Genomic DNA, 25,713 nt, shown 5'->3' with positions numbered 1-25,713 from the left:
TTCAAGATAAAGATAGATATTTTTGAAGAATAAAGGAATATAGGGTTATGGTGTTCGGGCGGGAAAGTGGAGATGAGTCCACAGAAGATCAGCCATGATCTCATTGAATGGCGGAGCAGGCTCGAAGGGCCAGATGGCCTATTCCTGCTCCTAATTCTTATGTTCTTATATTGAGCTTAGACCCCTAAAAAATGATGAAACTACCCCAAGATCCCCATAATCCTGCCAAAACTTTCAACCGGGTTCGCAACATATAACAAGAGGTCATCAGCATATAAAGAGACTGGGTTCTCTCTCTTCTCCCCCCCCCCCCCCCCCCCCCCCACCCCCACCTCAATGCTCCACCATCCCCTCAAATCCCTAAGTGCCGTTGCCCAATGGTTCAATTGCCAGGGCAAAGAGAAAAGGGGAGAGCGGACACCCATGACTCATCCCTCATGCAACCCAAAATACTCCGAGATGACTCTCTGTGGACATCGAAAAGAACAAAAATTCCTCAAACTGTTTCTCAAACCGCCACAGGTCTGCCACCCCCAATTGCTCCATAAACCCCCAACAACTCATTCGCCATTGTTGACATCCTCATATCTGATCTGTTCAGCCTCGGATCCATCGCCTTATTAAACTCCTCCTCCGCCCCCCCCCCCCCCCCCCCCCCCCCCCCAACCACCCCATGATCAGTCCGTGCTTTCCAGGCCCAGGATCTTTGCCGGTACTCTCTTCATAAACTCCACATCATCCCAATTTTGGGCATAAATGTTCACCAGCACCAGAGGTTCCCACTGCAACCTCCTGCACACCATCACAAATCCACCCCCCCCCCCCCCCCGACCACCACTATGCTCCCCACTGCAAAGCCCATCACTTATTAATCAACACTATCACCCCATTCATCTTCCTATCCAGCACTAGTGAAACACTTGTCCCACCCATCCCTTCCTCAGCCTCATCTGATCCGTCAACTTCAAATGAATCTCTTGGAAAAAACATGGCGTCTGCCTTCAGCCTCCTCAAATGGGTGACCTCTTAACCAGCCCATTTAATCCCCAAACATTCCATATCTCCACTTTAACCAGCACCCCCAGGTCCACGCCCTCGCGCCCCCTCGGGCCTCCCAAGATGTCCACCACCATCACCCCTGAAGCAACTGCATTACACCAACTCAGTCCACGTCAGCAACCCACCTCCTTATCCCAACAAAGAACAAGAAAAAGAAGAAAATGGAAACCACCCCCCACCCCTGGCAACAGATCTATCCCCCACTTTACTCCCATTAACCAGCCGATCCGCTATCATGGTAGCCCCCACTTCAGGCAACTACCTTCCTCCAAACACCCCCCACCCCCCATTCCCATGCACCCGCTCCTCCGCCTTTCCCCATATACTAACAACCCCAATAAACTATAATAAACAACATGATACAACATTCAACCCAACAGAAAAATGCCAACACTCCCCCTATTGGTATCCTCACAGTCAAAGTTCTTACAAGTCCCCAAGCCTATGGTCTCGCAAAAACCTGCTTGCCTCCTTCCACGTGTCCATGTACAGGTTGTGGCCCTGGTACGTGACCCACAACCTGGATGGGTTCAGCACCCTAGAATTCACGCCTTCCTTGAACAGGATTACTTTGACCCTGTTAGACCCAGCCCGCTGCTTCACCAACTCCGCACCCAAATACTGGTAGATCTGAATCACATTCCCTTCCCAGGTGCACCACTTCATCTCCTTTGCCCACCAAAGAATTTTCTCCTTGTCTAAATATCTGTGCAGTCATACCACCATCGCTCTCAGCTGCTTCCCCGCCTTCGGTTTCCTCCTCAGTGACCTGTTAGCTCAATCATTTGTGGCCAACCAGTCCTCATGGTCCACAACCGACACTTGCACTTTTTAGTGCAATGCACTTTTTGGAGCGATGCACTATGTGACTCCAACCTCTGCCCCACTCTCTCAATGGCTGCCCGAATCGGGTCTGCCACCTTAGCTAGGCCTTCTGTGACTTCCTGCCTTTGCTTCCGAACAAATGTACATCACTCCCTTTACAATTTACTGCATAAGGGAAGTCTAAGCAGTTAATTGATAGATGAAAGTCTGGTTCACAGCTGCATGCCAGTCACACAGTGTAAGGTAAACACTGTTCATATGCCATATTTTAAAGGGCAGATGCCTTCAGTTCGACTCTATGTGATGTTTTTCTGGCCGATCTCACTAGCGGGTCCTTCCTTCAGTCCCGCAAGCGGTGAATTCCTGCTGCTGGTTTACTGGAGGGTTGAGGGGGTGGGTGTAGATTCAATGGGAAATCCCATCGACAGGGGCCAGACTAGAAGATCCTGCCTTTGGCCGCCTCCCGCAGCCGAGAAATATTCCCAAGTTTTGATTGTCAGGTGGTGGACATTCAATATATTTTCAGCTGCCTGCAGACTCTTAATAAGTTTTTAGATAGAAGTTTATGTTAAATGGAGATCCATTTTAGCACCCTACCCTCTTATAGGGAATCTGGGACCTGTATGAACAGGTCAAGCAACAGAGCATTTTTTCAATCAATCAGGTTGAAGAATCCTTATTGAACCAGGTAAAATCAAAGATATATTACCTGGCCATTTATCTCATCTCATTGCTTGTTGAGGAGCCATGCCATATTGAAATTGACTGTACTGTTGGTTATACATCAGCAGTCACTGTGCTTTGAAAGGAATCCATTAGCTTTGAAGCACTCTGGATATCTTGAGAAAGGTCCCAGTGGAGTGGAACATTTCTAATGTAACACCCCTACTCAAGAAAGGAGGGAGACAGAAACCAGGAAACTATAGACCAGTTAACCTAACCTCTGTCGAAAGGAAATTGCTAGAATCCATTACTAAGGAGGAAGTGGTAGGGCATTTAGAAAATCATAAGTCAAGCAAATGGGCCTAAAGGTAGACAAGTCTCCTGGCCCTGATGGAATGCAAACCAGGAGGTGGAGGGGGCAATAGCAAATGCGCTCGTGGTAATTCGTTGGACTCTGGGGCGGTTCCGGCAGATTGGAAAACAGCAAATGTGATGCCACTGTTTAAAAAAGGAGGTAGACAAAAAGCTATAGGTAACTATAGGCCGGTTAGCTTAATATCTGTAGTGGGGAAATTGCTTGAATCTATCATTAAGGAAGAAATAGCGAGATATCTGGATAGAAATTGTTCCATTGGCAGACGTAGCATGGGTTTATGAAAGGCAGGTCACGTTTCACTAATTTAGTGGAATTTGTTGAGGACATTACGAGCGCGGTGGACAACAGTGGATGTGGTGTATCTGGATTTCCAGAAGATCTTCGACAAGGTGCTGCATAAAAGGCTGCTGCATGAGATAAAGGCACATGGTGTTACAGATAATGTAGGAACATGGATGAAGGATTGGTTAACTGACAGAAAGCAAAGAGTGGGAATAAATGGGTGTTTTTCTGGTTGGCAATCAGTGGCTAGTGGTGTGCCTCAGGGATCAGTGTTGGGTCCGCAATTGATTACCATTTACATAGATAATCTGGGGTTGGGGACCAAGTGTAATGTGTCAAAGTTCGCAGAGGAAACTAAGCTGAGTGGTAGAGCCAAGTGTTCAGAAGACACAAAGTCTGCAGAGGGATATAGATAATATAAGTGAATGGGCAAGGGTCTGGCAAATGGAGTACAATGTTGATAAATGGGAAGTCATGCATTTTGGTAGGAATAACAGCAAAATGAATTATTATTTAAATAGTAAAAAATTGCAGCATGCTGCTGTGTTGGGGAGACCTGGGTGTCCTTGTGCATGAATTGCAAAAAGTTAGTTTGCAGGTGCAGCACGTAATTAAGAGTTTAAAAGCAGGGACGTTAGGTTACAGGTGTAAAGAGTGTCGGTGAGGCGCCACCTGGAGTATTGTGTGCAGTTTTGGTCGAGAAAGGATGGACTGGCCCTGGAGGGTGTGCATGGGAGATTCATTATGTTGATTTTGGAGTTGAGAGGATTAGCTAATAGGAGAGACTAAGGAGACTGGGACTATACTCATTCAAATTTAGAAGGAGGGATCTTATTGAAACATATAAAATTATGAAGGGAATAGATAGAATAGATGCAGGGAAATTGTTTCCACTGGTGGGTGAAACTAGAACTAGGGGCCATAGCCTCAAAATAAGGGGGAGCAGATTTAGGACTGAGTTGAGGAGGAACTTCTTCACCCAAAAGGTTGTGAATCTGTGGAATTCCCTGCCCAGTGAAGCAGTTGTGGCTACCTCGTTAAATGTTTTTAAGGTAAAGGTAGATAGATTTTTGAACAGTAAAGGAATAAAATGTTACAGTGAGCAGGCAGGTAAATGGAGCTGAGTCCACAAAAAGATCAGCAATGATCATATTGAATGGTTGAGCAGGCTCGAGGGGCCAGACGACCTACTCCTGCTCCTGGTTCTTATTTTTTTATTTATAATCTTTATTGTCACAAGTAGGCTTACATTAACACTGCGATGAAGTTACTGTGAAAATCCCCTAGTCGCCACAGTTTGGCGCCTGTTTGGGTACACAGAGGGAGAATTCTGACTGTCCAATTCACCTAACAGCATGTCTTTCCTCCCTTTGTGGGAGGAAACTGGAGCACCCGGAGGAAAAAACCCATGCAGACACAGGGAGAATGTGCAGACTCCACACAGACAGTGACCCAATCCGGAATTAAACCTGGGACCCTGGCACCGTGAAGCAATAGTGCTGACCACTGCTGCTGTACCTTTCTTATGTTCTAATGATATAGATCGGTTAACCAAATCGGCAAAAATTGGCAAGTGGAATTCAATGTGGGAAAATGTGAACTTGCCCATTTGGTAGGAAGAATAGAAAAGCAATTTATTGTTGAATAGAGAGCGACTGCAGAACTCTACAGTACAGAGGGACCTGGATGTTCTGGTACAAGAATCACAAGACGTTGATATGCAATTGCAGGAAGTGATTAGGAAGCCAAATAGAATGTTGGCATTTATTACAAAGGGAATTGAATATAAAAGTAGGCAAGTGTAGCTACAGCTGGACAGGGCTTTTATTAGATCGCACCTGGAGTACTGTGTGAAGTTTTGGTCTGCTTCCTTCAGAAAATATATTATTGCATTACAAGCAATTCGAAGAAGGTCAACTCGACTGAAGACGTCTTATGAGGAACGATTAAGCAGGTTGGGCATATATACCTATTGGAGATTAGATAATGAGAATGAGAGGTAAACTTGTAGAAAGACGATCCCGAGTGGACAGAGTAGACGCTGAGAGGATGTTTCCCCTTGTGGGGGGAGTCTAAAACTAGGGGACACAGTTTCAAAATGAGGGGTCTCCCTTTTAAGACTGAGATGTTTTTTTTCTCTGAGGGGTGGTTAGTCTGTGAAATTCTCTACCCCAGAGAGCAGTGGAGGCTGTGTCATTGAATAAATCCAAGGCTGCTAGATTTTTTAAAAAAAATCTTTTTCCACATTTTCTCCCAGACTTACACCCACCAATAAAAAACAATAATCAATAGCAAATGCAATGTCAATCCCTATATCAACAACAACAATCCCATCCTACCACCAAACAGCAGCCCGCATGTTAACATAAACAAATAACAAAGAGGAAACAGAAATCATTCAAAGACACCATTAACACATGCAGTCCCTCTCCCCCTAACCCTCTCAACACCCCCCTAATTTTCAATGTACCACTTTAGAGATTACCCTAAAAACCGCCTTCCAGTAATCCTCCAGCTTTGGACAGGACCAAAACAATCCTCCAGCTTTGGACAGGACCTAAGCTAAGATGTGGAGGGTATGTGTGTTTTTTATATATATCAGGCAAGGACAAGACTGACGCTTTCAGGGCAGGAGAGGGATAACAGATCTATGTTGTTGTATTTTTAACTGTAACAATAATCACCAACAATGATGAACAAATAATGTAAGTGCAAAGGAGGTCACTTCCGGTGACGGGGATGTGTTGAGAAGTTGCACATCAGGTGGCTCTCCTCCCACAAGCCTGAAATATAGGCTCTTTTCACCCATAAAAGCCCACTGACACTAAGAAAAGCATCCCCATGCCACTATCAACAACACAAGAGGAAAATGCCAAATAGCAGCTATTGCAGGAAACCAGGAGTGGAAAAAGCCTGGACCAACAAAGGACTGAGCCAGCTGATGCACGAGGGGACGAAACTAGGGCCTTGCTTGAGTGAGAGGGACCGGCCCGCCGCACGAGAAGCCCCCCCCTCACATCAGGGGATGGGTAGAGGATGTTTCTTTCAAGAGAATTGAGAGAGCATCGGGAAGAGAGGAAATCAGGCATTTAAGCTGCGGTCAGGGGTGCGATTGCAGAAGCTCTGGCGACAATGCAGGAGACCCCAGATAAGGCGGAAAGGTGACTGGAAGCCAGAAGGAAACGGATTGTTGCCCTGAAGAAGAAGGTGGCAAGGCTGATGGCGATGCAGGGGAATTTGAAGGGGAAAATCGAAGACGAGGAGAACCAGTGGAGGCGTCAAAACCTACAGAGATGCTGGGCAACCTGGTGGGAAGGGATAGATTCCTAGCTTCCCCAGCCCACCAGAAATCGACAGAGGACACTGGTTGCTTCGCCCAAAGCCAGGAAACAGCCCAGGGCGATAATGGCTCGGACCGAGAACGAATCCTGCGCTGGGCGAGCAAACCAAAACTGTAGCTGGGAACGCCACTTGATTCGGATTTATCAGGACATTGGAGCGGACTTGGCCAGGCGCCGGGCAGATTTTAATAGGGCGAGGATTGCACTGTTCAAAAATGCGTAAGGTTTGGGATGCTATACCCAGCCAACATCTGGGTCACATTCCAAGGCAAGGAGCACTTCTTCATGGCGTCTGCAGATGTGAACAAGTTTGTCTCGGAGAACGGACTGGGGAAGTGGCAGCAGGGTGTTATGGGCCAGGGTTTAGAAAACTCCCAAGTATATCATGAACTTCACCTGACCTACAACTGTTTATCGATTTTGGTTACGATGAGCATAAGGGCCTACCTGTCAGGAGCGATTCAACAGAGGTCTTAAGCACTTTTAATCAAAAACAAGCTTTATTCTACAAATTTAGTTAACATTTTTATGAGTACACACAGTAAGCATTTTTATCAACTGCAAACATTTTTGAAATAAATTTACAGTACCCAATTCTTTTCTTTTCCAATTAAGAGGCAATTTAGCATGGCCAATCCACCTAACCTGCACATCTTTGGGTTGTGGGGGTGAAACCTACGCAGACACGGGGAGAATGTGCAAACTCCACACGGACAGTGACCCAGGCCTGGGATTCGAACCCGGGTCCTCAGCGCCGCAGTCCCAGTGCTAACCACTGTGCTGCATGCCGGCCTAACTGCAAACCTAAATATCCCACACAGCAACAGTAATTATGTATCTCCCTTAATATATTCCCCCTTTTTAAAGATGTGGCCCAGCACACAGCACTCAACACCTGGTATGGATGCCCGTGTTTCCTTTCCAAAACAGCAGGTTTGAATTCCTTCCAGAAAGCAATTATTTCTTTTCAAGTTATCAAGTAATCTGGAAACCGCTTTAAAAATGCAGATCGAGAAAAAGCTTCTTTTAAACCTGTGCAGAACAAAACCAGTTCAAACTCAAAGTAAAACCAACTCCCAGAGCCACAGCCCACCTCCACCCACACAATGACATCACTGAAGCCATGTGATAAGACAAAAACATTTCTTAAAGGGACACTCCCGTGACACAGTTCTGATGCTAACATGGGGGCAACATGAAATCCGTCTAATAACCTGTCAGGTACCGACCGGCACCCCCACGTCAACAATTTGCATTTATATGGAATTTTTTAATATAGAACATCCGAGAGTTCTTAAGAGTAGTATCAAACAAAATTTGACATTGATCTACATCAAGAGATAGTGGGGTAGATGGGTACAAACTTGATCAAATAGTAAGGCATGAAGGAGCACATTAAAAAGACAAGATGGATGCAAAGAAAATTAAGGCGGAAATATGAGAGCTTGGGGTCAAGGCAATTGAAACATGGCTGCAAATAATAATAATCTTTATTAGTATCACAAGTAGGTTTTCATTAACATTGCAATGAAGTTACTGTGAAAATCCCCGAGTCACCACACTACGGCGCCTGTTCGGGTACACTGAGGGAGAATTCAGAATGTCCAATTCACCTAACAAACACGTCTTTCGGGAATGGTGGGAGGAAACCGGAGCATCCGGAGGAAACCTATGCAGACACTGTGAGAACATGCAGACTCTGCACAGACAGTGACCCAAGCTGGGAATCGAACCTAGTTCCCTGGCGCTGTAAAGCAACAGTGCTTGTATAGCGATTTGAAAATTATGGATGCTCAGGAGACAAGGTTTGGAAGAGTGCAAAGGTCTTGAAGAATTGTAAGTCTGGAGCAGGTTACAGATATAGCATGAGATTTGGGGGGGGAAAAAAATCAGAATTAAAAAATCAAGTCACTGCTGCGAGATAATATAAGTCAGCAAGCACAGGAGTGTTGGGTAAATGTTACTTTTGAGAGTAAGTCTCGGGCAGCAAAGCTTTGGATGAACTTACTTCCTTCTATCCTCCATAAAATTAAGCCGGTCAAGAGAGGATTGGAATAGTGAACTCTAGAGGTAACAGAGGCATGAATGAAGATGTGAGCGATGGATGAGCTGAAGCAAGGTCTGAGGTGCCAATGTTGTGAGGGCAGAAATAGGCGGTCGTGGTAATGGAGTGTTTATGTGGTCAGATGTTCACCTCGATCATATAACACCAAGGCTGCAAGCAGCCTGGTTCCGCCTCAGAGAAGGGTGGGTAGCATGATAGCAAAGTAGTTATCACTCTTGCCTCACAGCGCCAGGGATCCGGGTTCAATTCCAGCCTTGGGTGACTGTCTATGTGGAGTTTGCACATTCTCCCCATGTCTACGCGAGTTTGCTCTGGGTGCTCTAGTTTCTACCTACAGTCCAAAGATGTGCCGGTTAGGTGGATTGGCCATTCTAACTTGCTTAGTATACAAAGGTTAGGTGGGATTACGGTGATGCAGGGATAGGGCGGAGGAATGGCCCTGCCTGGAGTGCTCTTTCGGAAGGTCAGAGAGACTCGATAGGCAGACTGGCCATTTCTGCACTGTCGGGGTTCTATGAATTTGTGGTTGGGACTGAATGGAATTGTTTGGTTTTTCCAGATTTAATTGATAGAAATTCTGCTCAGTACTGGATGTTGAACAAGGAATGTGATTAACCAATGACACTGGTTGGGTCGTGAGAAGTGGTGATGGTGGCTTGGCGCAGATTATCTTCAAGCATATGTGAAGCCTGATGTTGTTGAAGGGCCGCATATAAATGGAAATTGAAAGTGGACTGAGGATACCTTCGGAACATAGAACATAGAACGATACAGCGCAGTACAGGCCCTTCGGCACATAATGTTGCACCGAAACAAAAGCCATCTAACCTACACTATGCCATTATCATCCATATGTTTATCCAATAAACGTTTAAATGCCCTCAATGTTGGTGAGTTCACTACTGTTGCAGTTAGGGCATTCCACGGCCTCACCACTCTTTGCGTAAAGAACCTACCTCTGACCTCTGTCCTATATCTATTACCCCTCAGTTTAAAGCTATGTCCCCTCGTGCCAGCCATTTCCATCCGCGGGAGAAGGCTCTCACTGTCCACTCTATCTAACCCCCTGATCATTTTGTATGCCTCTATTAAGTCTCCTCTTAACCTTCTTCACTCCAACGAAAACAACCTCAAGTCCATCAGCCTTTCCTCATAAGATTTTCCCTCCATACCAGGCAACACCCTGGTAAATCTCCTCTGCACCCGCTCCAAAGCCTCCACGTCCTTCCTGTAATGCGGTGACCAGAACTGTACGCAATACTCCAAATGCGGCCGTACCAGAGTTTTGTACAGCTGCAACATGACCTCCTGACTCCGGAACTCAATCCCTCTACCAATAAAGGCCAACACTCCATAGGCCTTCTTCACAACCCTATCAACCTGGGTGGCAACTTTCAGGGATCTATGTACATGGACACCAAGATCCCTCTGCTCATCCACACTTCCAAGAACTTTACCATTGGCCAAATATTCCGCATTCCTGTTATTCCTTCCAAAGTGAATCACCTCACACTTCTCTACATTAAACTCCATTTGCCACCTCTCAGCCCAGCTCTGCAGCTTATCTATGTCCCTCTGTAACCTGCTACATCCTTCCTCACTGTCAACAACACCACCGACTTTAGTGTCGACTGCAAATTTACTCACCCACCCTTTTGCGCCTTGCTCTAGGTCATTGATAAAAATGACAAACAGCAACGGCCCCAGAACAGATCCTTGTGGTACGCCACTTGTAACTGAACTCCATTCTGAACATTTCCCATCAACCACCACGCTCTGTCGTCTTTCAGCTAGCCAATTTCTGATCCACATCTCTAAATCACCCTCAATCCCCAGCCTCCGTATTTTCTGCAATAGCCTACCGTGGGGAACCTTATCAAATGCTTTACTGAAATCCATATACACCACATCAACTGCTCTACCCTCGTCTACCTGTTCAGTCACCTTCTCAAAGAACTCGATAAGGTTTGTGAGGCATGACCTACCCTTTACAAAGCCATGCTGACTATCCCTGATCATATTATTCCTATCTAGATGATTATAAATCTTGTCTCTTATAATCCCCTCCAAGACTTTACCCACTACAGACGTGAGGCTCACCGGTCTATAGTTGCCGGGGTTGTCTCTGCTCCCCCTTTTGAACAAAGGGACCACATTTGCTATCCTCCAGTCCTCTGGCACTATTCCTGTAGCCAATGATGACATAAAAATCAAAGCCAAAGGTCCAGCAATCTCTTCCCTGGCCTCCCAGAGAATCCTAGGATAAGTCCCATCAGGCCCCGGGGACTTATCTATTTTCAGCCTGTCCAGAATTGCCAACACCTCTTCCCTACGTACTTCAATGCCATCTATTCTAATAGCCTGGGTCTCAGCATTCTCCTCCACAACATTATCTTTTTCCTGAGTGAATACTGACGAAAAATATTCATTTAGTATCTCGCCTATCTCTTCAGACTCCACTCACAACTTCCCATCCCTGTCCTTGACTGGTCCTACTCTTACCCTAGTCATTCGCTTACTCCTGACATACCTCGGAAGTAATGGTAGGGGAGTAAGAAGAGAAGACATTTCAGGTGAGTCTCTAGCTATGGCTGGATAGGTCAGAATGCAACTCGGTGAACAGAGTCCTTCCTAGCTGAGCAGAGGAGGATGGTGTGGTCAACTATGTTAAAGATTGCACACTGGCCTAAAAGGATGAGGAGGGATAATTACCAGGGTCACAACCATATTTAGATGCCATTTGTAGCTTTAATAAAGGCCACCTCTGTACAATGTCCAGGACAGGAAATTGATTGGAGATATTCAAGCATGGACTTGCAGGAAACAGATACTTCGTAGGCATAAACATGTTCCTGGACTTTGCAGAGAAAAAGGAGGTTGAAGATGGAGTAGCAGTAAGGACATCTATGTCAAGGATGTATTGTTTGAATAAATGACAGATTTGAAGAGAAGGGAGCAGTACCTGAGGAGAAGAACCATTAACAGTATGAACTAACTTGGGAGCCAGAAAGAGGGTGGGGTGAACTAAGCAAAAAAGGCACAATGAATTTAGGCAAAAGTTCAAAGCACCCATGTATTCGCGCATCTTAGGGCGTGTGTTCACGCATCTTAGGGGATCGAAGGCGGACGTGGTAATGTTGCAGGAGACGCACCTTAGGGTAACGGACCAGGTTAGACTGAGAAAAGGCTGGGTCAGTCAGGTCTTTCACTCGGGATTAGATTCAAAGACGAGAGGAGTTGCGATCCTGATCAATAAGCAGGTGGTGTTTGAGTCGGGTAGAATAGTCTCGGACGTGAGAGGTCGGTACATTATGGTCAGTGGGAAGCTAGAGGGGGAGCAGGTGGTATTAGTAAATGTATATGCCCCAAATTGGGACGATGTGGAGTTTATAAAGAGAATGCTGGGGAAGATACCGGACCTGGACTCGCACAGGTTGGTCATGGGAGGGGACTTCAACACAGTTATGGACCCTGGCTTGGACCGGTCAAGCTTGAAAACGGGCAGGGTGCCAGCAACGGCAAAGGAACTAAGAGGGTTCATGGAGCTGGTGGGGGGGGGGCGGGTGGGGGGGGGGGGGGGGGGGGGATCCATGGAGGTTTGGGCAGCCGAGGGTGAAGGAGTTCTCCTTCTACTCACACGTGCATAAAGCGTACTTCCGGATTGATTTCTTTGTTTTGAGCAGGGCCTTGCTGGCTGGGTTACTCGGCGATTACAATCTCAGACCATGCTCCGCACTGGGTTGACCTGCAGGTTAGTAAAGACAGTGATCAGCGCCCGCACTGGAGGTTAGATGTGGGACTTTTGGCGGATGAAGGGGTGTGTGAGCGGCTGAGGACATGTTTTCAGAGCTACCTGCAGGTCAATGACACTGGGGAAATTTCAGCAGCAGTGGTGTGAGAAGCACTGAAGGCGGTGGTCAGGGGGGAGCTGATTTCGATTCAGGCCCATATGGAGAAGGTGGACATGGCAGAGACGGACCGACTGGTAAAGGAGATACTACAGATTGATAGGAGGTATATGGAGACCCCAGAGGCAGGGCTTTTAAGGAATGGCAGAGGTTACAGGCGGAGTTTAGCTTGCTGACCACAGCGAGGGCGGTGGAGCAGCTGAGAAAGGCAAGGGGGGGGTGATCTACAAACATGGAGAGAAGGCCAGCAGAATGCTTATACAGCAGCTGAAGAAGAGGGAGGCAGCTAGGGAGATAGGGAAAGTAAATGACGGAGATGGGAACCTGGTTGGTGATTCAGTAGGGGTGAATAAGGCGTTTAGGAATTTCTATAGCAGGCTGTACAGGTCGGAACCCCCTGCGGGGCCGGAGGGGATGAGGCACTTCTTGGAGGGGCTGAATTTCCCAAAGGTGGACGGGGAGCGGGTAGAAAGGCTGGGGGCCCCGATCGGGTTGGAAGAGATAGTGGAGGGTCTGAAGGCCAATGCGGTCGGGTGAGGCCCCGGGGCCGGACAGGTACCCAGTGAAGTTCTATAAAAAGTTCTCTGGGATATTGGGGCCGGTGTTGATGAGGATGTTCAATGAAGCAAAGGAAAGAGCGGTGCTGCCCCCCACGATGTCACAGGCAATGATTTTGCTGATTCTTAAGCGGGACAAGAACCCGGAGCTGTGTGGGTCATACAGGCCGATCTCCCTGTTAAAAGTGGATGCCAAGTTGCTGGCCAAAATCTTGTCCTCCAGGATTGAGGATTGTGTTCCGGACGTTATTGGGAAGGACCAGATGGGGTTTGTTAAGGGCAGGCAGTTGGTGGCGAATATAAGAAGGCTGTTAAATGTGATCATGATGCCCCCGGAAGGTGGGGAGGTGGAAGTAATGATCGCAATGGATGCAGAAAAGGCTTTTGACCAGGTAGAATGGGACTATCTGTGAGAGGCACTGCGATGGTTCAGATTCAGGCGGGGCTTTATCGACTGGGTCAGGTTGCTGTATCAGGCTCCTGTGGCATGTGTACGGGAGAATAGGACTACGTCGGACTATTTTAGACTGCACAGGGGACGAGACAGGGATGCCCCATCCCCCTCTGTTGTTTGCGCTGGCTATAGAGCCGTTGGCAATTGCTCTGAGAGCCTCGAGGGGCTGGAGAGGACTGATCCGGGGGGGGGGGGGGCACAGGGTTTCGCTCTATGCGGACGACCTCCTTCTGTACGTTTCGGACCCAATAGAGGGGATGAAAGAAATCATGAGGGCGTCAGGGGAATTTGGCCGGTTTTCGGGATATAAGCTTAATATGGGAAAGAGTGAGATGTTTGTGGTCCAGGCGAGGGGACAGGAGAGGCGACTGGGAGAGCTGCCGTTTAGGTTAGTAAAGGGAAGCTTTAGGTACCTAGGTATCCAAGTGGCGCGGGAATGGGATCAGCTGCATAAATTTAATCTGGCCTGGCTGGTGGACCAAATGAAGGACGATTTTCAGAGATGGGACGCACTTCCGTTGTCTCTGGCTGGGAGGGTGCAACGGTGAAGATGACGGTCCTCCCGAGATTCCTATTTGTATTTCAGTGCCTCCCAATTTTTGTTCCGCAGTCCTTTTTTAAGCGGGTCAACAGAGTGATCATGGGCTTTGTCTGGGCGGGCAAGACCCCGCAAGTAAGAAAGGTAATGCATAAGCGGAGTCGGGGAGAGGGTGGGCTGGGGCTGTCAAAGTTTAGCAACTATTACCTGGCAGCTAATATAGCCATGATCAGGAAGTGGGTGGTGGGGAGGAGTCGGCTTGGGAGCGCATGGAGACGGCTTCATGTAAGGGCACCAGTTTGGGGCGTTGGTAACTGCGCCTCTGCCATTCCAGCCGGCACGGTAGTCCAGTGGTGATGGCGGCCCTGAGAATTTGGGGCCAGTGGAGGCGGCATATGGGAGCAGTGGGAGCATCGGTTTGGGCCCCAATCTGTGATAATCACCGGTTTGCCCCGGGAGTATGGACGGGGGGGTTCCGGTTATGGTGGAGAGCGGGGATTGAGAGGGTGGCGGATGTTCATAGAGGGGAGCTTTCCGAGTGTGAGGGCGTTGGAGGAAAAGTTTGGGTTGGCGAGGGGAAACAAATTCAGGTATCTGCAGGTGCGTGACTTCCTTCGTAAACACGTGTCAACCTTCCCGCTCCTACCGCTAAGGGGGATTCAGGACAGGGTAGTTTCCAGAGGGTCGGTAGGAGCAGGGAGCGTGTCGGACATTTACAAAGAACTTATGGGGTCGGAGGAGACGCAGACCGAGGAGCTGAAGCGCAAGTGGGAGGAGGAGCTGGGAGGTGAGATAGGAGGTGAGATAGAAGATGGTCTATGGGCAGACGCGTTGAGTAAAGTCAACGCGTCCGCAACATGTGTCAGGCTCAGCTGATACAATTTAAGGTTGTTCACCGTGTTCACATGACAGTGGCCCGGATGAGCAGATTCTTTGGGGTGGAGGACAGGTGTGCAAAATGTGCGGGAGGACTGGCGAACCATGTCCACATGTTTTGGACATGTCCAAAGCTTAGTGGATTTTAGCAGGGGTTTGCGGATGTCATGTCCACAGTGTTAAAGACAAGGGTGGCGCTGAGTCCAGAGGTGGCAATTTTCAGGATGTCATAAGACCCGGGAATCCAGGAGGAGAAAGAGGCATACGTTCTGGCCTTTGCTTCCCTGGTAGCCTGGAGACGGAAAGTATTAGCATGGAGGAACTCAAAGCCCCCAAAGTCAGAGACCTAGCTATCGGACATGGCTAGCTTTCTCTGTTTGGAGAAAATCAAGTTCGCCTTGAGAGGGTCACTGTTAGGGTTCACCAAGGTGGCAACCGTTCGTCGACTTCTTGGCGGGAAATTAATCGTCAGCAGACCGGGGGTGTGGGGGGGGGGGGAGTAGATTAGATTAGAGTAGGGGCTCAATAAGGGTGGGACCTGTATGAGAGGTAAATGGCTTTTGCCCTATGTTTATGGTTTCATGTATATTGTTTATTTTGTTGTTGTTACTGTACCGAAAATACCTAATAAAATGTTTGTTACAAAAAAAAGTTCAAAGCACCAATTCACCACCTCAAGTTGTGATGCTCTCTTTTCTCTTGAGTTTATCCAACTTCCCGTTCTGATCCATCAGCCAAGTTTCTATCATGAACCATGTAATCATCCATGATCATCTCATGGATGACGAGGGTATTGTTCACAAGCGAATAGGTATTCTAGAGGGAGGTGTGTAGCGCACAATGACTTACGAGAGACGAGAAGTGATGAAGTCGATCCAGGCTTTATTAAGCGATGCTTGTCCCCAGCAGCTCAGCAACAGAATGAAGCTGTGGGGAGAAGCTCGGGTTCTTATACTCCGCCTTCAGGGCGGAGCCAGGAGTCGGCAGCCAACCAGGACCCGGGATCTGTCAGCCAATAGCATCTCGGCTTCACAGTCCCACATGACCCCTAATACATACCACCACATTCACCCCTTGTTAAAAAGGAACCCGGCGGGGTGGTGGTTCGCATGGTGGTAGGGGTTTACAAGGCTGGCCCTGGAAGGAAATTTTCAGACAGTGTTACTACAGTTTTAGCCCTACACAGGGCTATGTACAAGTTTGTGAGAACTATTTTCAATATTAGCAAAAAAAAATGTTTCTGTTACAACAACATCCTTGGTGTCACGCGGATTCCACGAGTCGAGCGGGCGCTCTGGTCTTCCTCGTCGATCGCCTCAGCCCCGGTGGTGGTGCAGGTGCTTGCTCAGGCGTTGTCGTCTCCGGGAGCATTTCGGTGTTTGTTCCTGTTTTATTCCTGGGCGGCAGATCCCGCAGGCAGACCGTGTCCTGTCGGCCGTCGGGGTACACCACGTAGGCGTACTGCGGGTTCGCGTGGAGAAGGTGAACCCTCTCGACCAACGGGTCCGATTTGTGCGCCCGCACATGTTTCCAGAGCAAGATGGGTCCTGGGGCCGCCAGCCAGGTCGGCAGCGACGTTCCGGAGGAGGACTTCCTGGGGAAGTCAAGGAGGCGCTCGTGCGGCGTTTGGTTAGTGGTGGTACACAGCAGCGACCGGATGGAGTGGAGAGCGTCCGGGAGGACCTCCTGCCACCGGGAAACTGGGAGATCCCTGGACCGTAGGGCCAGTAGGACGGTCTTCCAGACCGTGCCGTTCTCCCTCTCTACTTGCCCGTTCCCCCGGGGGTTGTAGCTGGTCGTCCTGCTCGAGGCTATGCCCTTGCTGAGCAGGAACTGGCGCTGCTCGTCACTCATGAAGGAGTGATAATAAATTGTAGCGCACAATGACTTACGAGAAACGAGAAGTGATGAAGTCGATCCAGGCTTTATTAAGCGATGCTTGTCCCCAGCAGCTCAGCAACAGAATGAAGCTGCGGGGAGAAGCTCGGGTTCTTATACTCCGCCTTCAGGGCGGAGCCAGGAGTCGGCAGCCAACCAGGACCCGGGATCTGTCAGCCAATAGCATATCGGCTTCACAGTCCCACATGACCCCTAATACATACCACCACAAGGTGCAAAGAGGAGCAGTGATAGTTGATCGCCTGGCAGTCTCCATGTGGTCAGTATTGAGATGGTTAAGGGAACTGGGAAACATTGTGACTTGATTAATCCCAAATGTTTGGGCGTGACGGTCAGCAAGAGGAAGCAAGCTGAGGCAGTTGGGATTGCTGATCATAGGGATGCAGCAATGAATACCTCAGTGAACAAGTTTTGTCTATTGAGAAGAGAAACCTGTGATGCAGGCAGGAGAATAGGAAAGCCGAGGAATTTTGAAGGGGTGAGGTAGGGAATTTGGAAGGACAAACCACCTGTGTGGGGTAGGATAACATTCGGCATAATGATAGATTAGGAGATGTGCCCCTTGGCGACATAGTAAATTTGTTAAACCTGACGGACCGGTAGAACAGTCATAACTTCAGCATGCGACAGTGGGGGTGGAGGATGGGCTATACACTGGACTCAATTACCTTTAAACTTAAGCAAAGACAGCAGATCAGAGACAAGCTGAGCTTTAATATTGTCCAGTGGAGAAGCTTAGTCTTGACATCTGGGATTCTGGAAGCCAAATTTGAGAGACGGTCTGCTGATAAGAGAAAGAGCAGGCATACGGGCAATGGACAGGTTACTTTAAACTTGCAGTTAACTTAGAAGCAGTATCGGAATTAAATCGCTATTAGAGCTTGGGGAATTTAAACAGTGAAAGAATATGATTAGGAACAAAAAGGCAAAGAAAGGTAATGGATCATTAAGGATCGAGTTGCACAGCAAAAGAGCTCCTTGGGAAGCAGTCAGCTCAGCTGTCACCTTCCTTTGTTATACGATTATTAGGGGGAGGAGGTGGCATAGTGGTATTGTCACTGGGCTAGTAATCCAGAGACCCAGGGTAATGCTCTGGGGACATAGGTTCGAAGCCCACCATGGCAGATGGTGAAATTTTAATTCAGTAAAATTCTCGAATTATAGTCGCATGATGACCATGAAACCATTGGTTCATTAAATGTGAATCTGCCTCTCTTATCTGTCTGACTGATATGTGACTCCAGATCCACACCAATGTGATTGACACGGAAATGCACTAGCAAGTCACTCAGTTCAAGGATGTTTAGGGATGGGCAATAAATGGTGGCCCAGCCAGTGATGCCCACATTCCCTGAACAAATTAGAAACAAATTTAATGCCATGTGTCATGTGAGAGTACCTTTAAGAAATGGGTGGTTGTAAATGGGCGTTTATAAATGGGTGTGTATATAAATATCTGTAGTGAGAGTACCTTTAAGAAATGGGTGTTTACTACTGCAGTGATGTCAGAGAGTGGGTGGAGCTGGGCTGTCCATCAGCTTTTTACTTTCGTTGTTGAGCAGGCTGCAGGGTGTGTTTTAGCTTTTTTTTCAGTGTTGGAGCTGAAGCCTGTGCTGTTGATCTCTCTGCCATGAAAAGACTATCTCTTGATCATTTGGTGAATTCAGAATTATATATGTTCTCAGTAGTGAATGTAAACCTAATGTGCTTCTGTTATAAGGTGTTTCTTTGGTCTTCTGGATGTTGTTTGGGAAGTTATTGAGGATTACTTAGTGGTGTATTCTTTGGGGGTTGTATTTGAATTAATGGTTGCTAAGATGTTCACTATGTTTTAAAAGGTTAACTTGAGTTCATAGAATAAACATTGTTTTGCTTTAAAAAATACTTTTCCATTTCTGTTGTACAACACCTGTAGAGTGGGCCATGTGCTCCCCATACCACAATCTATTAAAAGTTGTGGGTCAGGTGAATTCCATGATACACTTTGGGGTTCTCTAAACTCTGGCCCATAACACATGAGTCTAGTGGTTGGAGGCTATGACAATATGAGCGAGGAATGATGCAAGTAACACACCATCCCTATGGATTGTCAAGTTAGAGGAAGCCTGCTCAGGCACTTGATAACTAGCTGCTGTAATTGCAGAACTTATCAACATAAATAGGAGAAAATGTGAGATTGCGTTTAAACTTATGAAACTGAACTTACTTCCCCTTGTGAAAATTAGTTATATGGAAAGAGTGCTGAGGAGTCTAAAGGTATTGGTCCAGATTTTGTGGTGTCTGCGGCAAGCTAACCACATTTACTCCTTATTTTGCTTATCGTTGCCAACAATGTTTTGCAGGTTTTTATACAGCCAAAACATTGCGGGGCCCTTGATAGGATAACTTAAATTTTTGAACATTGCAACAGATTCAAGAGGCACACAGAATCTTACCAGAAGGTGCAAGTTAAATTTAATGTTTAATTCAGTGGCCCAGATTTTGCATTGAAGATGGTTGTGACACTACATGTGCTTTTTATTACTATGTATAAATCGGTCAGCAACCTCTAATGTATGCATGTGCAGTTAAACAGGGAAACGTGCAAATGCTGTTCAATTTGTCCTTCTCCACAAGTTCGCTACATCACCCACCAAGGTATCTTCATTGCAGTGTTAATGTAAGCCTACTAGTGGCAATAAAGATTATTATTAAATTCAACATTATGATATTTGAAGGGCATAAAGTTGCATACTTACTTTGTAATTATCCATTAAATATGCCAGAGAAAGTTAATGTTTGTCCATTCAGCTGTCAGTGAAATTTTAATGGTATGATAGTCATACTTCCAAACAACCTCTGAGATGCTGAAAATGCCTTTTACAAATGTGGAGTTTTATTCCTTCAGATTTTAATTATTGTTGGAGATTTTATTTTTTTAAATTGTCTTCTTTATCTCTCCCTCTCAATACCACCTTTCTTTCTCAAACTTTGTTGCCTTTTACACACAATATTACATTGAATTAAATCTTCTGATATGCACTTCCAGGTTGGACTTTGCATGTCTCAATAAGGATTCTTCGATTTGACTGGTTAAAAATACAAGTTCACATGGGCCCAGTTTCTTTGTACTTGCATCACACTGATATGGGATTCTAATGTTTAGTGTAAGTGTTATTTTTCAATGCCAGAAAGCTTGTTTGACAATTAACACTTAGCAGGTTATCAAGATTTCAGCAACATGTGAATGGACAAATCTTGACATTCTCTGGTGTATTTTAGCAAATAAGTAATAGACTTTCAAGCCTCTTGGTGACATAATGGTGTATGAAGCTTGTAGAGGAGCAGAGAAAATTGGATGCAGTTTCTTGATTTTCACATTTAACTGCAACTCAGGATATTCCAAGTTGCTGCCTGATTTGCAATGTGAACGCTGATATCCTCACCGTTACTCTTAGTGCAAAATTCCGACCAACAAAATCAATGACATAAAGCTAGATTTAAGCTACCAACCGTAATGGATGTTGCTACTGGTGTTACTTATTGAGAGCTATAAGCCCAGAAAAGGGTTACGACTCTGTGTTTGGAAAATGTGGTCCTAGTTTTCAGTTTGGAATGTAGTTGGAAATTTTGATTTCAGTGACGTTGTGACTGGAGCCTACTACACGTAACTGACCATTCCTATTCACAACGTCCGGTTACAGGGAATATGTTCAAGCTACTGAAGCCCATGACTGAACCTGCAGTTGTAGGGTTGAATGTGTACATAGCGAGCTATGTACGAGAACCTTTTCTTGTACCTCAATTTATTAAAAATTCTCTGTGGTAGTGTAAAAATTACAGCATCTTCGGTTTGAGATTTTTGAAATTGTGCATTGTGTATTCCACCCCCCCCCCCAATACAGCTGTGTATTTCAAGTGATAAAGTCATTGAATAAAACTGCAAGTCTATTTTTTTTACTATTGAATAAACACACTGATAGAGTCTGTAGTGTGTTAGAATAATTTGACAGCCATGTAATCAAGTTTTGATCAATTGTGTACAGATATATTTTGTAAATTACAAAACCTAAAAATCATCTTTTTATGCAATTTCATTGAAAATTAAGTTATTTAATAAAGTTGCTTTTTTTCTTCTTCATAGGATTCAGGCATTAATGCACGAATTAGCTGGTGGTGGAGACCATGCCGGGGATTGTGATATTCAGGCGGCGCTGGTCAGTGGGAAGTGATGACTTGGTACTGCCGGGAATCTTCCTCTTTCTTATTCATACTACCTGGTAAGGGTTGGTGTTTCAAATGGAGTAAAATGTTCTGCCCCAAATTTTGTCTTTGATATTTGACTTACTTTGTGGACTGGGAATGAAAGTGAAAGCTGATAGCTGATTAGAACCATGTGGAAACAAAAAATTTACAATTATCTGAACATGGCTGGAAGGCAAAATAAATTTTGTAATAATTGAATATACATTAGCATCATTCTTACACTTTGTAATTTCTTTTATTAAATCTCCCAAAGGTACCTTTCTTGTGAGATTGAGTTTCGCTGCAGTGATATTAGAGATGGAGGAATGCTGAATTCTCCTCAGTATCTTGATTGCCTTGCAGCATTAAATATGTTTGTTGTTCTAAAGCTACCCAGAAGCGATGGCTCTGAAGCATAGCAACTGTTAATGAGAGATAAGTAAGACATCTTTGTTTAATGTGCTGATAATGAAGTGCATCACATTCAATTAATTGAACCACAGTGGCTTATCTTGTGGACCAAAGTAGCACAACCTTTGCATACAGTGATAGCTGACTAACCAGTTAATCTATTTTTGTCAATATTGATTGAGGAAGATATGTTGGCTAAGACAGCAGGTGAGTTTCCTGCTCTTTTTCCAACGGCATAACTGTGATATCTTTTATAAGCAGTATGAACATATAGTAGATTTGGCTCAGTATTACCGGGAATACTATCGTAAAATTATGTTCCCAATTCTTGGCGTGTGGCTTAACTAACAACCATCTGACTTGCAGGTGACAGTACTACCAGGTAAGCCAAGCTAACATTGTTACAGACAGGAGGAGGGTTAATTTAAACAACACTAATTTCTTCTCTCACCACCAATTTGTAAACATCAAGGGGTTTTTGATTTGTTTCCCTCTTTATAAGCAGTAGCACCTTTCCCAACACTTCGATTTAATTTTCTATTGATGTCGCAACAAACGTGAGACAGGATGAACTAATTTGTTTGCACACGCTTAAAACGTGGGAGTAGGATTGCAGTGTTTCCTCCACACTTGGAAGTAAAAAGAGAGATAGAGGAAGAAGGATTTGCAGTGCAGAGACCACAGAGAAAATGAATATTATTTCATGAGGGTTCTAGAGTCCAGGATCAAAGTCGAATGAGGTAGTCCTTAATGGGGGTTGGTGAGCTAAAACTGATGCTGGATAATTCCTTTCCTGGTGGTGTTGACTACACAAAATAAGATAGCCATGCAGAGATGAATCAGTCTTGTAGGCCATGGTACAGAATTTTCTGTAGAAACAGTGTAGATGGGGCCAGGTGTCCAACCTGGGCCAGAGCAAGTCTGAGACTGCTAATCAGATTATAAAAAAGCAGACTAACGTCTGAGGTTGTATAAGGCTCTGGTCAGACCCCATTTGGATAATTGTGAGCAGTTTTGGGCCCCCTATCTGAGGAAGGACGTACTGGCCTTGGAAAGGGTCCAGAGGAGGTTCACAAGAATGATCTCTGAAATGAAGAACTTGTATGAGGAACGGTTGAGGACTATGGATCTGTACTCGTTGGAGTTTAGAAGGATGAGGGGGATCTTATTGAAACTTACAGGATACTGCGAGGCTTGGATAGAGTGGACAGCGAGAAGATGTTTCCACTTGTAGGAAAAACTAGAACCAGAGGACACTATCTCAGACTAAAGGGACGATCCTTTAGAACAGAGATGAGGAGGAATTTCTTCAGCCAGAAGGTGGTGAATCTGTGGAACTCTTTGCCGCAGAAGGCTGTGGAGGCCAAATCACTGAGTGTCTTTAAGGCAGAGATAGATAGGTTCTTGATTTCTTGATTAATAAGGGGATCAGGGGTTATGGGGAGACGGCAGGAGAATGGGGATGAGAAAATATCAGCCATGATTGCATGGCGGAGCAGACTCGATGGGCCGAGTGGCCTAATTCTGCTCCTATTAAGACGCCTAAGTCTTATGGTCTTATATTGGGAGGGGGGTTGAAGTCAGAAGCAGGGGATCTGGGTCATTATTTCTGTTTTTCTCACCACAGATTCTACCAGACCAGCTTTTCTACCAGACCAAGTTTTTCCAGCATTTTTTGCTTTTATTTCAAGTTTCCAGGATCCGCAGTATTTTGCTTTTCAAGCCTTGCACAGTATGTTAGGGATAATTGAGTGCCTTAGCATCAGAGTCATGTTTTTACACATTTTCGACAGGCAATTTTTCATAGAATCATAGAATTTACAGTGCTGTAAATAAGCCATTCGAGTCTGCACCGGCTCTTGGAATGAGCACCCTATCCCGTAACCCAGTAACCCCAGCTAACCTTTTTGGACACTAAGGGCAATTTAGCATGGCCAATCCACCTCATCTGCACATCTTTGGACTGTGGGCGGAAACCGGAGCACCCAGAGGAAACCCACGCAGACACTGCGAGAACGTGCAGTCTCCGCACAGATAGCGACCCAAGCTGGAAATCGAGCCTGGGACCCTGGAGTTGTGAAGCCACTGTGCTACCATGCCGCCAGTCCCGCGGGGGCCCTTACCACCTCCAGCAGCCATCCGTATCTGTCCACGCACTTTAAGTATTTTGTGTTTTCACTGAAAAGTTTTATTTATAACAAACGAACAAAATACACAATAGCAACATGTTAAAAACGGATATTTACAAAGTATAGTATTAGAATAGAAAAACCCCCAGAAAACAGAAATTCAACAAATTGTGGGGTATCGTCACAGTAATACAACTTTTAAGCACCGTGTTACTGGTATAGTGAAAACACATTTTTTTTTGTAGTGGTGTGAATGCTGTCAGTCTCACCCCTCTCCTGGCTTTTCCTCTTTCCCTCCCCAGCTTCTGCTGGTCACGAACAGGATCCTGAAGCTGTTGGTGACCTGCTTCCACTTGGAGTGGAACCCTTCATCTGACCCCTGGATGACAAATTAGATTTTCTGGTGCCTCAAGAATTCCATGAGGTCGACCAGCCAGTCTGAGGCCTTGTGTGGAGCTGCTGATCTACATTCAAGCAGGAGTCGTCGACAGGCTATTAGGGAGGCAAAGGCCAGGGCATCGTTCTCTTTCCCCTTGAAGAGCTCTGGCTGTTCTAACAACCCAAATACTGCCACTAATGGGCATGACTCCATCCTGACCTCCACAACCTCAGACATGGCTTGGGAAAAGGTGTTTCAGAACCCAATTAGCATTGGGCAGCAGCAGAACATGTGGGAGCGGTTAGCTGGGACCCTTGACATCGCTCACATCTGTCTTCCACCTGTAGGAAGAACCCGCTCATGTCTGGCCTGGTACAGGTGTACCCTGTATACCACCTTCAGCTGTGTCAAGCTCAGCCTCGATCACAAGGAAGTGGAGTTCACCCTGTGTACTGTCTCACTCCAGAGTCCTTCTACCTCGATGCCCAGTTCTTCCTCCCACCTCCTTCTCATTTCGAACAGTGGGGCCCTTACCTCCTCCAGCAGTCATCCGTCTGTGTCCACGCACTTTTCCTCCCTTAATTCGTCCTGTGCTAACAGTTTGTCCAGCAGGGTGTGTCCAGGTAGCTGGGGGAACAATACGGCCTCCTTGCGGAGGAAGTTCGTATTTGAAGATACCAGAGCTCGTTCCCTTTTGGAAGCTGGAGCATCTCCATTAGTTCCCCCAAGGTTGCCTCGCGGCCATCTACATATAAGTCCCTGACCCTCAACACCCCTTCCACCCTTCACCAGGTTTTATACGTGGCGTCCATCTTGGCTGAGATGAACCTGTGGTTTTTGCATATAGGAGCTGCGACGGGCATGTCTTTAAGTTTAAAGTGATGTCTTAGCTGGTTCCAGACTCTCAGTGCGTCGACAACCATCAGGTATGTTGAGTACTGGGCTGGGGGGAATGGGAGTGCAGCGGTGGCCAATGCCCACAAGGACACCTCAAGGAGGTCTCGTCCATCTATACCCTTTCCGCATTCGACACCCCAAGCTAACCCTGCACCCTTTCTACATTTGCTGCCCAGTAATAGAACAGGAGGCTCAGCAGTGCTAAGCCTCCCGAACGTTGCCCTCTCTCTAGGACGGTTTTGCTGACCCTGGGGTTCTTTCTCGCCTACACGAAGGCCGAGATTAGTTTGTGCACCTTAGTGAAGAAAGATTTGGGGATGAACTTCGGGAGAGATCTTAAATATGAAAAGGAATCTTGGCAGGACGTTAATTTATATTGCTAGGGAGACCGGAAATGCGTCCCACCTCCACAGGTCCCCTTTCACAACCTCCACCAGGCTAGACCAATTCCACTTGTGGGCTATCTGGACCCCAGGTATCTGAACTTGGTTTGGACCAGTTTGAACTGCAGCATTCCCAACTCTGCCTCTCCCCCCTGGAGTTCACCGGGAAGATTTTGCTCTTGTTCAGGTTAATTTTGTATCCCGAAAAGGTTCCAAACTCCCTCAGGAGCCCCATTAGCTTACCATGCTGCCTAGGGGGTTTGCGACGTAGAGGAGCAGGTCTCCCGCATTGAGAGAGATTGTGTGCTCCCTGTCTCCTCTCTGAATGTCTCTCCATCCCTCCGCTGATCTAAGCGCGATAGCCAGTGGCTCAATTGCCAGAGCGAACTGCAGTGGGGACAACGAGCATCCCTGCATCATGCCTCTGTGCAGCCAGAAATAACCTGT

General features: G+C 46.4%; 1 protein-coding gene across 1 annotated transcript in view; it reads left to right on the top strand.

The window, feature by feature from the left end:
* Positions 1 to 25,713, top strand: part of dagla (diacylglycerol lipase, alpha) — a 533,527-nt gene that overhangs the window by 275,167 nt on the left and 232,647 nt on the right. Inside the window, exon 5 of the mRNA XM_072517705.1 lies at positions 20,967 to 21,102. Within this exon, the coding sequence (XP_072373806.1) occupies positions 21,008 to 21,102 (95 nt within the window). The 5' untranslated portion in view covers positions 20,967 to 21,007. The remainder of the gene's footprint in view (positions 1 to 20,966; positions 21,103 to 25,713) is intronic.

The sequence above is a fragment of the Scyliorhinus torazame genome, chromosome 10 (genome assembly GCF_047496885.1).
Source record: "Scyliorhinus torazame isolate Kashiwa2021f chromosome 10, sScyTor2.1, whole genome shotgun sequence".
NCBI classification, from domain to species: domain Eukaryota; kingdom Metazoa; phylum Chordata; class Chondrichthyes; order Carcharhiniformes; family Scyliorhinidae; genus Scyliorhinus; species Scyliorhinus torazame.
The sequence above is the reverse complement of the archived record's forward strand: the minus strand, read 5'-3'. Positions and strand labels throughout refer to the sequence as shown.